Source organism: Phaethon aethereus, assembly GCF_964289735.1.
Source record: "Phaethon aethereus genome assembly, chromosome: 5".
In the NCBI taxonomy this organism is placed as follows: Eukaryota; Metazoa; Chordata; class Aves; order Phaethontiformes; family Phaethontidae; genus Phaethon; species Phaethon aethereus.
In genome coordinates, this window is record NC_138579.1 from 12,986,890 (window position 1) to 13,001,134 (window position 14,245).

General features: G+C 46.3%; 1 protein-coding gene across 1 annotated transcript in view; it reads left to right on the forward strand.

Moving 5' to 3' along the window:
• CDC42BPB (CDC42 binding protein kinase beta) overlaps positions 1-6,798 on the forward strand; it is a gene marked incomplete at its 5' end in the record, with an annotated part of 92,952 nt that extends 86,154 nt beyond the window's left edge. Inside the window, 7 exons of the mRNA XM_082000973.1 lie at positions 1,767-1,864; positions 1,976-2,060; positions 2,216-2,333; positions 2,425-2,542; positions 3,640-3,742; positions 3,835-3,905; positions 6,534-6,798. Coding sequence (XP_081857099.1) covers positions 1,767-1,864; positions 1,976-2,060; positions 2,216-2,333; positions 2,425-2,542; positions 3,640-3,742; positions 3,835-3,905; positions 6,534-6,665 — 725 coding nt within the window. The 3' untranslated portion in view covers positions 6,666-6,798. The remainder of the gene's footprint in view (positions 1-1,766; positions 1,865-1,975; positions 2,061-2,215; positions 2,334-2,424; positions 2,543-3,639; positions 3,743-3,834; positions 3,906-6,533) is intronic.
• Between the last annotated feature and the right edge of the window lie 7,447 nt (positions 6,799-14,245).

Below are 14,245 nucleotides of genomic sequence, written 5' to 3' on the forward strand. Positions count from 1 at the left end.
TTCTCTACAGAAGTCTGAAGCAAAAGCCCAAGGAAACAATGTAGTTGCAAATTTACTTTAAAATGTCATTAGTCAAAGCTAATGTTTCCTTTTCCTTTATCAACTTCACAGGTTTTTTGCATTTCAGCAAACTAGACATGCTGGTTAATTGTTTTGTCTGTTATTAAAAGCTGTTCTTACTGTAAACTATTTTATAGCATTCTTGTATGTGCAATCCTGAGTAGCATTGGCCTAGGGCTGTTTTTGTAGAAGGAGCAACTTTGCCCGCTGACAAAGGAAGCTGGATCACTTTCCTTTTCATTAGCCTCATCCTCCCTCCCCAGTCCTGGTGTCTGTCACTGGTGATGGTGGCTTTTTTTTAACTGTCCCAATCAGGAGATTATCCAAGTGGAAAGCGTTCTCCCCCTGTTGCAGTTCCTGCTGTGGTAATGGGCGATGTTGTAGAGAGGATTTGGGATATGATGAGGAATTTGTCTCTGGGGTATTCAGTCCCCGCATGCTGGGAGAGGCCGAGGTCTGTGCTGTGTTATCTCGGGTGGCCTGTCTAGGTTGCAGTTAAACCAGCTGAAGGTGCTGGTTCTGAGCTGAGTCAGTGTAGGCGTGAGGCCCCTTCGATGGAGTGCAGCGCAGTACAAAGTCTTGGAGCCAGCAGGTCACAAAGCTGTAGCGTGGGCAAGCCCAGTGCAGACACTGATGTGTCTCTCTGGGAACCAATTGAGATCTGATCAAGCTCAGCAGCTCTGACTGGCAAGTGCTGGCCTTGGCTACCAGCTGGCCAGGCAGAAGCAGTTGGTGTTTCTGTCTCATACTCGATGGTCTCCCTTGATGTGGACATCCAAGCCAATCATAACTCCACATAATAAATACTTGACCATAAGTCGCTTCTGGGATACGTATTTATGATACTGTCCAAGGCTTTCTGTGAACGAGTGTAAAAATAGCACCACAACCTTACTTCAGTTCTTCTAAGAAGATTCTGTGATGTGTTTAGTGTCCTACTGGGTTAGTTTCCTTTTGTTTATTGAAGCAGCTTGTTTCTCTATTAAATCCTATAAATTTCTAGTAACTGCTTTTTACATCAGGACACAGTCTTTACATGAGCAGAAGCATGTTGATACGAAGCTCTAGGGATCTCTGCTTTTCATTTGACCTAAAATAAACTTGTCTGCTGATGCCTTTCATGCTTTTTTTTAAAAAAAAGTTGAAAAGAGAAAATGGGTTGTGGGCTTTAAGCATTGTGACATTTTTTGTTAACCTGATGAAAGCAACCCATACATGAATATCTAAAGCTAGATAATTGTTGGCAAGAGAGGAAGGAAATTGAGAACGGATCCGCATCATGACTTCATGACCCACCTCACAGATGGTGGCCCTCTCTTTTCCCCTGCACAGAGCAGATGTATAGTTAGTTTGTTGCTTCCGAAATGAAGTCATCTGCATCTGTAGAAAAGCTAGCTGCTCAGTTCCTACGAAGTAGCAAATTTGTATGCATCTGAAAACTTCAGATGTCATTGTGCAATTTCATGAAATCATAATTTGAAGTTTAAAAATACTGAAAGGGTCAAATTTAAATCTTTCCACGATGCTGGCAGTCGTCGTTAGCAAATCTATTTTCACAAAAATGTCTGTTTAAGAGTGGGACTGGGGAAAAGTGTTTCAACATATATCTTGCACTTAGTGGAAAATTGAAATCTGATGAAAAATATGTCAGTTCTGGACTACTGAAAACCACATTAGGGTTTTCTGTCTGTTTTTAATCCATGCAGGTTGCAATTCTTCGTATGTAACAGTATATAGTGAGTATGGTGTTGATGTATTTGATGTTAACACTATGGAATGGGTCCAGACTATTGGCCTGCGAAGGGTAAGTCATTTTCTTTGAATATAGAACTTAATTGGGTTAATTCCAAGTGAGATGTTTCTTTGCAGTGTATACTAGGCTTGAGTTAATTCTCTGCCTCCTTCCTCAAAACAGATCAGACCATTAAACACGGATGGCACGCTGAATCTCCTTAACTGCGAGCCGCCAAGACTAATATATTTCAAGAACAAGTTTGCAGGTGAGTACTGAGCAAGGGGAGAAATGGGAAAATGATCCCAAGCTAACTGGGTAATTGTAAGCAATGTTACCTTTGCATGAGATGAAACTCACATTGGATACGTCTGGATCAACACGTACCTATGTGTGTGAAATTGCATTGTAATATTACAGCAGGAGCTGTCCTCAGTGTACCAGAAACATCTGACAATAGCAAGAAGCAAATGCTACGAACTAGGAGCAAAAGAAGATTTGTATTTAAGGTTCCCGAGGAAGAGCGATTACAACAAAGGCGGTAAGAATTTAATCATGGTATGTAAGTTAATACACATGATGACATGCTGAGAATGGGAATGCTAATAATAAAAATCACTCTATTCTTTTAGGGAAATGCTTAGAGACCCTGAGCTAAGGTCAAAGATGATTTCTAACCCAACAAATTTCAACCACGTGGCTCATATGGGACCAGGAGATGGAATGCAGGTTCTCATGGACCTCCCACTGGTAAAATACATTTAAGAGGGAGAGAGATATATGTGCATTTGTCTTTGCTCAGAAACACTGTGAAGATGAGCTATATGGGGTTCAAATATTATCTCTGTACCACATTCTTCTTTTAATCATTTTGAAAAAGGTGAACCTTCCTGATGTGTAATGTTTCTAAATCCTGTGCAAGGAAATACTGTTCGCTGACTTATGAATGAGACACTGAAAGAAATAGACATCACTGCCAGGAGCTTGTTAGTAATTTTGTAAATAATCAATCTCTCCTCCTTCCTTTTTCTTGTTTGTCTTCTTAAAATAACAGAATGAATTTCCTTCCCCATCATCCTCTCGACATTCTGCTCTGATATCACCTCCAAGAGGCTTTGAGCACATCTATCACGAGCCCTATCTCTGCTGAAATCTTTCTCCAGACTGACCATTCCTCACTGCAAGGCTCCCCTCTGCTTTCTTCCTCTTCCTGTCCCTCCTCTACTTCCCTAGCAAGGGTAGGAGTAGCTACAAACTGTTAGGAACTGGAATGGTGTGCTTGTGGCACTTTGCCAATTCTAGAGCAAAAACAAGGGGGGAAAAACCCAGTGCTATGGAGGTAGCTAAGACGCATGTAAGGTGCAGTGCTTTATAGCATTATTTTTATTTTGTATTTAACAAATAAAGCATTTTGTGAGCTATTTTAGTGTTAAATCCATGAGAGGAATGTGCAAAGATGCACTTTTACGTTCTCTGCCCTCCATTTTATAGCTGCTGGTCAGGCTTTCTCTCGTCCTTCTCAGCTAGCCCAGATGAGGGTAATACATTTGTCCTTTCAGCAGGAGGAGGAAGGAAAGCAGAGCTGTTGGTGCACTCCCTGCCCCTTCACACAGAGTTTGCTGGCTGACAGGTTCCAGTGGCTGCTATGGGGCTTAGTTCTTTCTCTGTCTTTCTCAGGGTTTGTGTCTGTTACTGAAAATATGTGGATGTGGTCAAGTAAGTTCAGAGTTTTTCTACCAACACTGGGTTGTAATAGCTTCAAAAGCGCAGTAAAGTTTTCCTGAGTAACAACTCCTAGCTGGATAGCTTTTGTTGCTGGCTAACAAGATGTTTCATTTCAACTGTAGAGTGTCCTACCTGCTGCACAGGATGAAAAACCGTGTCCATCTACAGCTAACCGGCAGCAGCAGCAGCAGAGAAACAAAACCTATATTTCATGGCCCTCATCAAGTAAGGCTGGAAGCAAGCTTGTCAGTTCTGAGCTGTAATTTATGGCTTCAACAAGAGGTGTAAACCTGCCTTTTTTTCTGCTTTTTCTACAGGTGGCAGTGATGTGGGAGGAGCCATGCCTTCCCGAAGTATGTCTGATCCTGACCAGGAGTTTGACAAAGAGGTGAAGTAACCTTTATTAAATGGAGACTGGCGATACCCTGTTGCCGTAGATTGTTTCCTTTTTCCAATAAATTACATTTCTGAGGAAATAATTCATAAAGACCGTGTTCTTTATGGAGATGTTTTCCTTTCGCAAATGTTTTCTCTAGCCTATAACATATGATTGCAAGTTAGATATGCCAGCACAAAAGCAAACCTGTGAAAAGGTCTTTTTATGGTGATATTTTAAGAAGTCTTACATCTTGGATTAAGCTTTGTAGACAAGGGAAATTTGACTAATTGATGAAAAGTCCTCAGAGCTCCTAAAAATGTTCTCCTGGGCTATTGGCATAGAATAGCAGAGTAGTACAACTAGTTAAGTGATTTTCTGTGCTGCCTTAAGGAAGACTTTTTGCAATGTAACTTAAGAAGGAATCGTATTTTAAAATACATAAAAGTGCTTTTAGCAATAGTAAAAGTATGTGCTAGTAGTCACCAAACTGAAAATGTCCTGGCTGTACAAAACTGGTGTCCCTGAATCTAAGGAGAGAAGATGCGGGATTTTTGTTTCCTTGATTTATCATGGGTGTAGCTTCTTCCAAGCTTTGCTCAAGCACTACCTGTGTTAGGAATTATCACTGGGAGGCAAACTCCTAGATCAAGATCTTTGCATCTTTTCAGTGCTTTTTGGTATCCAACTGCAGGCTCACGTAGTGTTCTGGATTTTGAAGGGTGTTTTCCTGAAGCCAGACTTTTGCAGGATGCCTTAGTACACCCCAAGTCAAAGCATTTGTCCAGAGTTCTGACCACAGCCATGCTCTGACTCCTTTATCACATTGAGTAAGACTTTAAAAGCACGTGAAAATGGAGTTGTCTAAACACAGGTATTTTTGAAACTGTCTTGATTTTCAAAGGTGGTGATGATGGACTGTGTCAGTTGGCTTAGTGATTCTGCAGCATCCTTCCCAAATTCCATTACGTTCCATGCTGTAATGATAATTGCTTGTCCTGGTTTCAGCCAGGATAGAGCTGGTTTTCTTCACAGAAACCCGTGTGAGACTATGTTTTGGATTTGGGATGAGAAACTGTTGATAAGGTGTTGATGTTTTGGGTTGTTGCTGAGCAGTCAAGGACAGTCCAGCTTCTTGTGCTGGCCTGCCAGCGAGCAGGCTGGGGGTGCACGGGGAGCTGGGAGGGGACACAGCCGGGACAGCTGACCCAGGCTGGCCAAAGGGATATTCCCTACCATACGACGTCATGCCCAGTACATAAACTGGAGTTGGCCGGGGGGTGGAAATCACTGCTCGGGGACGGGCTGTCGATCGCCGGGTGGTGAGCAATCGCTGTATTGGGCATCACTTGTTCTTGTACATTCCTTTGTTGGTATTATTATTGTTGTTTCTTTCTCTCTTTCTGTCCTATTAAACTGTGTTTATCTTAACCCACGAGGTTTTTTTCTAATTCTCTCCCCCGTCCCACTGCGGGAGGGGGAGTGAGCGAGCGGCTGCGTGGTGCTTAGTTGCTGGCTGGGGCTAAACCACGACATTGCTGTTTGTAGGCGCAAGTCATGGTGGATTCTAAGGTTTTTACGATGTTTTCTCTTTTGGTAGATCTTACAGTTTCTTATGACTTCTTAAATTAAAACAAACTCATAGTTTGAAACTTGAAGGAGGAGGCTCTAATACCACCTTTTGGCTTTATACTGTCTTTCCCATGGCTTTTGGCTTGATCGCAGCATGAGCTGGATCATCTTAGGATAATGTTGCTATAGATGATCTTATTATTGTTTGAGCCATGCAAAACCTTGTGAACAGCATTCTTGAAGGGTGTTACCTTTCAATCTATTTGCTAAACAGATATTCCCTTTCTTGAAAATAACTTGCTGCAATGGTGCTAGTTTTTCCTGTGCAGTATTTCATTAGCTATGAATGTGTGCAGTGCTCAGAGTTGTAACTCACCAAAATAGTGGGAAACTTGCCAGCCATCCCGTTGAAGTGAGACCGCTCTGTGAAGGCAAATATCCAACAACCAATCTAACACTGGGGAAATAGTTGTGGATAGACTGTCTTTATTAGATATCGACGTAGGGCGTCTCCAGTAAGTATATTCTGTTTCCAGATCTCCAGCCTGATATTTGGCAACCTTCACTCTTTTGTCAGGCACTTCACATGCTTCTCACTGTTGCTGTTTTGTAAACAGTTCATATGCTTGTTTCCTTGCTTTCCACCAACCTGAAGATGATTTGACTGTAATTTGTTTACATGTTTATATGGGCGGATAAATCTACTCCTGGGCTATAAAAATTGCTTAAAAACCACAGGCTGGTAAATCCAGGACGATGGTGGACAGATAGATGCTTTTTGTCAGGAAAGCTTTGCAACGGCTAAGGGAGAGGAGTCTGGGATTTAGCAACTTCCACATACTTTGCCGTAATTCCTGTTACGTCAGAAGGTCACCTTCAGGAATGCACTATGGCCTGTTGACCATAATGGAAGTATTTGCATGAATGTTTGGCTATGAAATGAATCTAAGACACACTGCTTCATGGGTGTTGCTCACCCTAATTTTTAAGTACCTTTGAAAGCTTTTGAGTGTAAGGAATTGATTTTAAGTGAGTGTAATTTTTTTTTTTTATGTTTCTCGTTAACAGCCTGATTCAGACTCCACCAAACACTCTACTCCATCCAACAGCTCAAATCCAAGTGGTCCCCCCAGTCCCAACTCTCCTCATAGGAATCAGCTTACACTAGATGGACTGGACCAGTCAACCTGTGACGCATAACACTACCACTCTCACCATTCTGTCTTCGATCATCCATTGCTCCATGGAGTATTCAAGAGCAGGGCAAAGCTGTCTCAGATGCTAGTGCCAAGAGTGACACTGAATCTCTAGTGTTGTACAAGAATAATTATATATCCAGATTGTAGATACAAACTATTGAAATGAAGAAAATTCTTTACTAAATAGCGATCAAGCTTTTTATGCAGAATTGTTCACTGCTCAGTTACGGTTGATTCCTTTCTGCACAGCTGTGACACAGTTTTATTGCATAGGAGCATTTAAGGCCACCAGTAAATAGTCTTATTCTTATGCTGAAAAAGAAATAGAGAGAGATACTGATAATGTTGCTACAATATCAGGAATATTATTTTTCTATAGAATGATGTAATGTCTCATTAGCAGGAAATCCTTTTAGACACAATTTGGATCTCTAAATAGGAAATGCGAGCAGGTCTAGTTACATCCTCAGATGAATACACTTTTCCCTTTTTCCCATAACTGTTTGTTTCTTAAATCTTAAGGAGAATGCTAGGAAGCTGTAGGTCGTTTCCAACATCAATAGAATCACCAGGGAGTCAAATAAAAGTTGTTTATAGTTTTGTGGCCTTTTAATTCATTTAGCCATTACATATACAGCTGCGTAACTGTCTTTCTATCTTTCTACCAACTTTTTAGTCTTGTACATAGGACTACTGCCAGTTATCTTTTACCCGTACCTTGCTTTTTAGTCTTCATCAATCAGCCATTAGTCAGGGCTTTTAAAATATTGGTAATTACTGCTGTGAAAAAAATTTTACTCCTAGTTCCTGCCTATCTCCTTCTGAGAAGTTGTTTCTCCTCGGTTTTTTGGTGTAAGGACACACTACATTGTTTAGCTAGCAAGCCTTCTCGTGGACGCACTGCCCTTGAAGTCTGCTTGATCTAAGGGACCATATCGCACTAAAACATCAGTCTATTTTGTTGGTTACCAAAGTGGAACGTGAAGGATGTGTAACTGGGAGTGCTGCTTTTCTCATTAATTGTATCCTCACCTGCATGAAGACCCCATGATTATTAATCAAGTATTGATCATGTAGAAAAATGCACAACACACTCCTGTATATTTTGCTATGGCCCACGTGCAGTGGTGATGTTTTGCGTGTATATTTAATCTCATGCTTCCATGTATTATACGTTTAGTAATCAAAGATTTGTGACCATGTTTCATTAAAAGCTTGTAATTAATTCAGTGGCTGGCATATCCAGTTTGTCATTGTCACACTAGTGTGCCTTCTGTGCCAATTTTATGACAGTTGGATGTCACTTATTTAAAATTTGGCTTAAATGGGCTAATGATATACCAATGGCTAATGTTCTTTTCTGAAACACTGTATAGGACGTGCACTTACCTTTAGTTTAAACTGAGTGTTCTAGTCAACATTTAATCCTGTTACGTTAAGTGTTCGACAGTACTTGCTCTTTTTCTCAGATTCTTGATAAAGGGGCTCACTTAGAGCTGGACACTACTGCTTTGGGGGTTTTCTGGTTTTTACTTTTTTAATGTAAGTCTAAGTCTTTGTAATTATTGAATTGTGAGAACATTTTTGAACAATTTACCTGTCAATAAAGCAGAAGAGGGAGGTTTTAAAGTTCATAGTCGTCTGTCTTGACATGTGAAAACAGTCTACCACTGACACTTGCTTTAGTTTCATGGTAAATTCACTTTGTTCACGTGGGCATTTTACATAAACTGAAAGATACTTTGAAGCACCGTACCCGAATGCTGCGAGAAAGGTGCGTGTTTCTGCATTTCTGCACATAAGTGCATGTTCAGGAGCGATTGTCCTTTGGGTGGAAAATACAGTGTTGAAATTTTGTGCCCTCGGTTTGTGTTAGAGTTGTCATTTCATCAAGTCGCTGGCCCTATTAATTCATTTTTAAATTAACTATATGACTATTTCCTTATGGCCAAAGCATAGTAAGGAGGGCACAGGATCTATTCAGGCATCTTAAGTGTGATAAAACAATAAAGACTTTTGACTTGTTGTCAAAGCAGTAGTGCCAAAGAAACGCTTAGGAACATTTCAAGTATTAGTGTGTGAACGGTGCAGCCCCTAATGTAGGGTTTTTTTTTTTTAAAGCTCCTCTCATGCTCCAGTATTTGAGCACCGCAGAGCTCACTGTGGCTAGAACAGAGCCAACGTCTTCTCTAGTGTGTCGTGGGTAAGCGTCCCTCATCCCTTACGGAGTGCCTAGGTGCTCCTGGATTACTTCTCAGTTTGTCTTGCCCATCTTACTCCAGGATATCTTGATGGGAAAGGCCTAGGTGGATCGTTTGGACCCTGCTGTTCCTTGCGTGACCAAACCTACCTGGGCAAGGCCAGCAGGCTGGGGCTGGTCAGCTTGGGAAAGTGGGGATGGGGGTGGTAGCCGACAGGAGGTTTGAGGGCTGTGTGCCGGAAGCCTTCTCACAAGTATTCCTGCTAATCAGCCTTTGACTTTTAAAAAACATTTCTACTGCTCTTGAGCTGATTTTTTTCTGCACAGTGAGGACTTCAGATGACAACAAAGTCTTTAATTATGGGGGTATTAAATCATAGCACTCAGCAGTGCCAGGGCTTGGTTATAATTTAAGCAGAAGAACGTTTCTAGAAAAATAAATTAATTGCTCAGTATGAATACATTATTCTTTCTATTTTTCCCCCCTCAAGTCCAGCCAAGCAGAATTCCTTCCCAAGTCCTCCACCACAGCCCTTTGCAAATCATCTATTCCCCTAAGGCTTCTGATTCTGGTTACCTAAAAAGTCCTCCTAAGCCCACAGGAGAACTTTCAGAAATGCTGAAATTCAAGACTCTGTGTGAAATGTTCCTCTGACGGTGTGCTTTCTTCTCCCTGGAGGCTACCAGTCTAGTGTCACAAGCGAGGAATTGAGTTATGCAAGGATATGCGAGGATAATTTGGTGTCTGCCTGTTCCTCTGCCCATTCCATTTTTACAGAGACATTACATCAGGTTCCAAAGCTGGGGCGATGGGCATACTGCTCGCCAGAACACGCTGGTGCCTTCTAGCACAGATCTTGCCGCAAAAGGCTGTGTGTTTTGGAATACATCCTGGTGTCACTTGCTACCCAAGAACTCGTCTGCCAGTGCCTCTGTCTGCAGCACAGATGTGCTGAGAACAAACAGCTTCCTAAACGGGTGCGATCTGCTGGGAGGGGTGCGTAAACACTCGCTTTATGTTTGCAGGGTGAGTGCTTAATGCAGCAAAGTCACAGGGAGGAGACTTCTTCAGCGTGGAAATGCTGAAGGTCCAGGCACCCTTGTTCTGCACGACGCCAGATCAGGCATCCCTGGGAGAAAGTGGATGCATAATAATCTTAAGGGCTGGCCCTGTAGACTAAAACTCTGAGAAGGAGGGAAGAGTTTGAGGGGAGAGATAACTCTGGGAACTGAACTGCACCTTTAGGTGCAGTTAAGCAAAGTAACAGTCAAAGGAGGGTGTCATATCATGACCACAAACCTTGTCTTGCTGCTGAGTTTAGCCTATTTTGGAAGGAAAAGAGAGATGGTATTCTTGCACGCCAGGCTGCTGGAGCATCTCATGTTCCAGCTTGCACTCCGTCTGCTGTCTACGAAGCAGCCCTGGCCGGCAGAAGTGAGGAGGACATAGCAAGAAGTAGCATTCACCTGCCTAGCCCTTGCCTTCCATTGCGGTGGCAGCAGGTCTGGACCGCCTTCTCCCATCTGCTTGCACCCCCGTAAATGTGGCTCCCCTCTCAATTTCCCCTTGCACGCCTCCTCGGCAGCCTCGTGCTCCTCGCAGGAGCTGCTGTCACCCTCGTCCGGCGCAGAGCAGCCCCTTTCCCAGAGGCTGAGAGCTGCTGCCCCGTGGCCTGGGCTCTGGTTCGTGGGGAGGGGAAGGACAGGCACAGGCACCGCTTCAGGGAGGCAGGAGGGAAGGTGCAGTGCTTGGGAAGAGCCAATATCTCGGTACCCCCTTGCAAAGCCCTCCTAAGCGTCTTTCTGGGGACGTTGGCTGCACGCCTGTTGCAGGATGCCAGGGAAAGCCAAACGTTGGCAGAGCATGTCCCAGTGGCAAATGATGCTCAGGCTGGCGTTGCCAGCAGGGTTAGCTGAGGACAGGAGCAGAAGACAGCAGGACGTGCTCAGCAAGCAGAGCTGCAATGCTGCGCTCCAGCCAGAGGAGGAACATGAACTCAGGAATCAGTGAGCTCCCTGTCCTTGCAGCAAATATTTTCCCTGCTCCCCAATAAGATGCAGCACTTTTTTGTCACCTGACTACACAGGTTTATGCAGCTTTATTGCTTGTTTTCCCATACATAATACCCTCCGATTTTTTGCAGCATCGCCTGCTTTCCAGTTTGTTGCTCTGCGGTCCCTCCGGAGGAGCCGTGTGGAGCCCTGCGTGCTGATGGAGATGGCCACAGCTCACTGCCACCGTGCAGCGCCTTGGCTGGCTCCCGCACTCCGCCGGTGCCAGCCCCTGCCAAATCTCCTCCCTTTTCCTGCTAAAAAAAAAATAAAAAGAAAAAAAAGTGGATTGGGCCAAGTCTGTTTGCAGGCTCGGTGGTATTTTGAGCACTGCTGCCTGCTGCACTGTCTGAAACCAGATTCGTGCAACTTTGGTGAGCGGCTGTAACGCGTGGAGAGAAGGCACAGTGATACGAGTTGGTGTCCATTCATTGTGTACAGGTTGCTTTTTCTTTTAAGACCCTAGGAAGCAATGACCCCTGAGATCTTGCCATTTAACACTAATGCATTTTGCATTAGACTGTCACAGCGGGGGGCCCTTGAACCTCAGGACCAAGAGCAAACCGAAGCCATCAGGTGCCCAACCGTGCCGCGCAGCCTCATCGACATGAACCACCCCCTCAATGCACCGCTTACCGAAGGCATCTGCGAATTAAGTTCCTTGTTTGGGCAGGATCCCAGGAGAGACCCTTACGTACCAAAACCCACTGTGTTACCCTGCCTGCGCCGCGGGCTGCCTGCGTGCGCCGCTGCGCAGGGTGCACGCATGGATACGGCTGGTTTTCCGGCAGCTGTTGGTCCCCAGCATCACAAACTGACTTTGGGGCTTCGTTTTTTTCTGCAGCGCTCCCCCCTCCCTGCGACTCCTGAACAAGCCAGCGAGCGAGCGCAGCTCCTGAAGGAAAAGTACAGAATGTGCTCTGCTAGTGTGCTGACAAAAATTGATCTCTACTTTAATTAAAGCCTCTATTGTAAGTGACCTCGAGCTGCTAATGCATTTTAAAAATGAAGCCTCGCCAGCAGCAAATCCATACGCCCCAACACAGAGGTGTTACCGGGCGGTGATCGGTGCTGCAGAGCAGCCTGCCTCCCTCCCCGGTGGCTGACCCACCTCACGGGCACGCACCTGCCCACGCCTCGCACTGAAATCCCCACGTGCCCAGGCGGGACGGAGAGCCCATGTCCCCAAATACCACTCTGCCACCATCTTGTGCGATGGTCCCCGCTGCTGCTGGGTTGTCTTTTCCCTCCCGCAATGTGCAGCCACAGGATGCTCTTGCCTCTCACCTTCAGCACACGTCACGGGGGTGCAGCCACCGAGACCCCTCGCGATGCCGGCGTGAGGGACCCAAAAACAGCGGAAGGAGGCAAGCGTTTCACTCCGGGGCGAGCGGCAAGGAGTTTGCTGGGGTTGGCCCTGAGCCCTCTCTTTGCGCCGGGCAGAGCTGGGGCAGTGGGCTGCTTGGTGCAACGGCCTCTGGCACGTAGCACTGTAACAGCCTCGGCCGGGGAATAATAAATCATGTGTCTTTAAAGGCTTGTAAGCAGCTTCAGTCACTTGCAGTGAACTGATCCGAAAGGGGAAGAGAGCACAAAAAGGCTCGCACAGGCAGCAAGTAAAACACCCGTCGGGATCCAAATGCCCCCTCTGCAGCAAGGCCCAGCCGGCGGCTGCCGCGGCTGCTCTCGCAGACTCCATGGTAACATCGTGGCACCAGCGCCTTGCCGTCAAGCAACACGCAGGCCGACCATGCTGCACCGTGCCTGCACCGGCCCCCCAGCTGCGGGGTGGGGGGTGTCCCTGGGGTTCACATCATGGAGTGCTGCGTGCTGAGGGGCAAGTGTTGGGGACCTGTCCCTGGGTCACTGCTCTCCACAGAGACGACTTTGTTGCAGGACCAACGTGGTGGGACTTGGGTATTCCCAGCCTGGCAGTGCCAGCCACTGCCTGCACCAGCCGGTGGCTGCCTCTGCATTTTGACCCGACCCAGCTGGTGACCGTTTCGTTCAGCACCAAGTGCCCGACAGCCGCGGCAGAAGCTCCTGCCCGGGCAGGTTGGCTTCTCACCCCCGTACTGCCGAGGGGACACGCTCAGGAGAGACGTGCATGGTGAAATCCCCACCGTGTGGCCCTGAGCGCAGACGGCCTCTTGGCCCCAGCTCTGCCCTGGCTTGCAAAACGCTGGCAACAGCCAGGGCCTGGAGGTGGCCTTGTGCCCTGCCTGGCTCCTGCGCTGTGTCCTGCCTGCTTGCACTGCCCAGTGCCGGAGGTCTCTCTACCGGCAGCAGGGCGGCAGGGCCGGTCTCATCGCCGTGTGCTGCCTGTCACCCTTCATCAGGGCTCTGATGCGCCTAATGATGAATTCCCAGGCCTTTGAGAAGGGATTATGTCTTCCAGAGACTAGAACAAAATATCATAAACTTAAAATAGCTGCTTCCTTATGGAATATGCCAACAAGCCCTACTGAAAACCCAGTAGAGACTAAATTTGCATGAATTTGCATACATCTCCATAATTTCAGCCTCACCCATCAGACCTGCTCCTGTGACAAAGCGCTGCCTGACATTGCAGGCAGCTGAGGGCATCTGACACATGCCAGGCCGCAAACGCCACCGCTAACGAGGCCCCTCGGTGCCGCCGCTGCCACGACCCTCGTTAGAGACAGGCCAGAGCGACTGGCCCCAGCCAATGAGTTCCTGCCTGCTTCCCTCCCCGGGGAGCCCTGACATGGGCACTCAACCGCCTTCCCCTTGCACCGCGAGAAGCAGTGTGCTCCTGCTGCAGGGAGTGACATGATAAATCCCCAGGTAGGTCCAAGAGGGTCTTATAACCATCAGCCCAGGCACAGGGGGAAGGAGCAAGCTCAGGGGGCTCAGCAGGGGGAAAGGGGAGGGAAATGTTTGCTCAGGACGGCCCTGTGTCAGCGCCTGGCGGACGGGAGCAAGGTCCCAGCGAGGAGGAATGGGGGACCCCGCTCAGAGATCCTCCGGCACCGAGTACACGGCTGGAAAGCAAAATAATTTCCTTTTAAACCCAACTAACAGGTCCAAGCTCTGCAGGCTCTGGGCCACATTCTGAAATTAATTTAAGCACTGAATTTCCATCTTACATCTGGGGATGCAGCCTTCAACCTGCTCCACGCCCTGGGCAAATCCAGCACGGTGCTGGCTAGAGAGCGGGGTGCTAAGTTAGACCCCAGCTTCCCCAGATATCACCTGAGACCCAAATCTCAGTGTTGAACTGTCTAGAAAGGACTGATAACTACAAAATACAGTTTAAAACCCAGAAGCAACACCACGGAGGCAATGCCTATGTGGCTGAGCCCTTA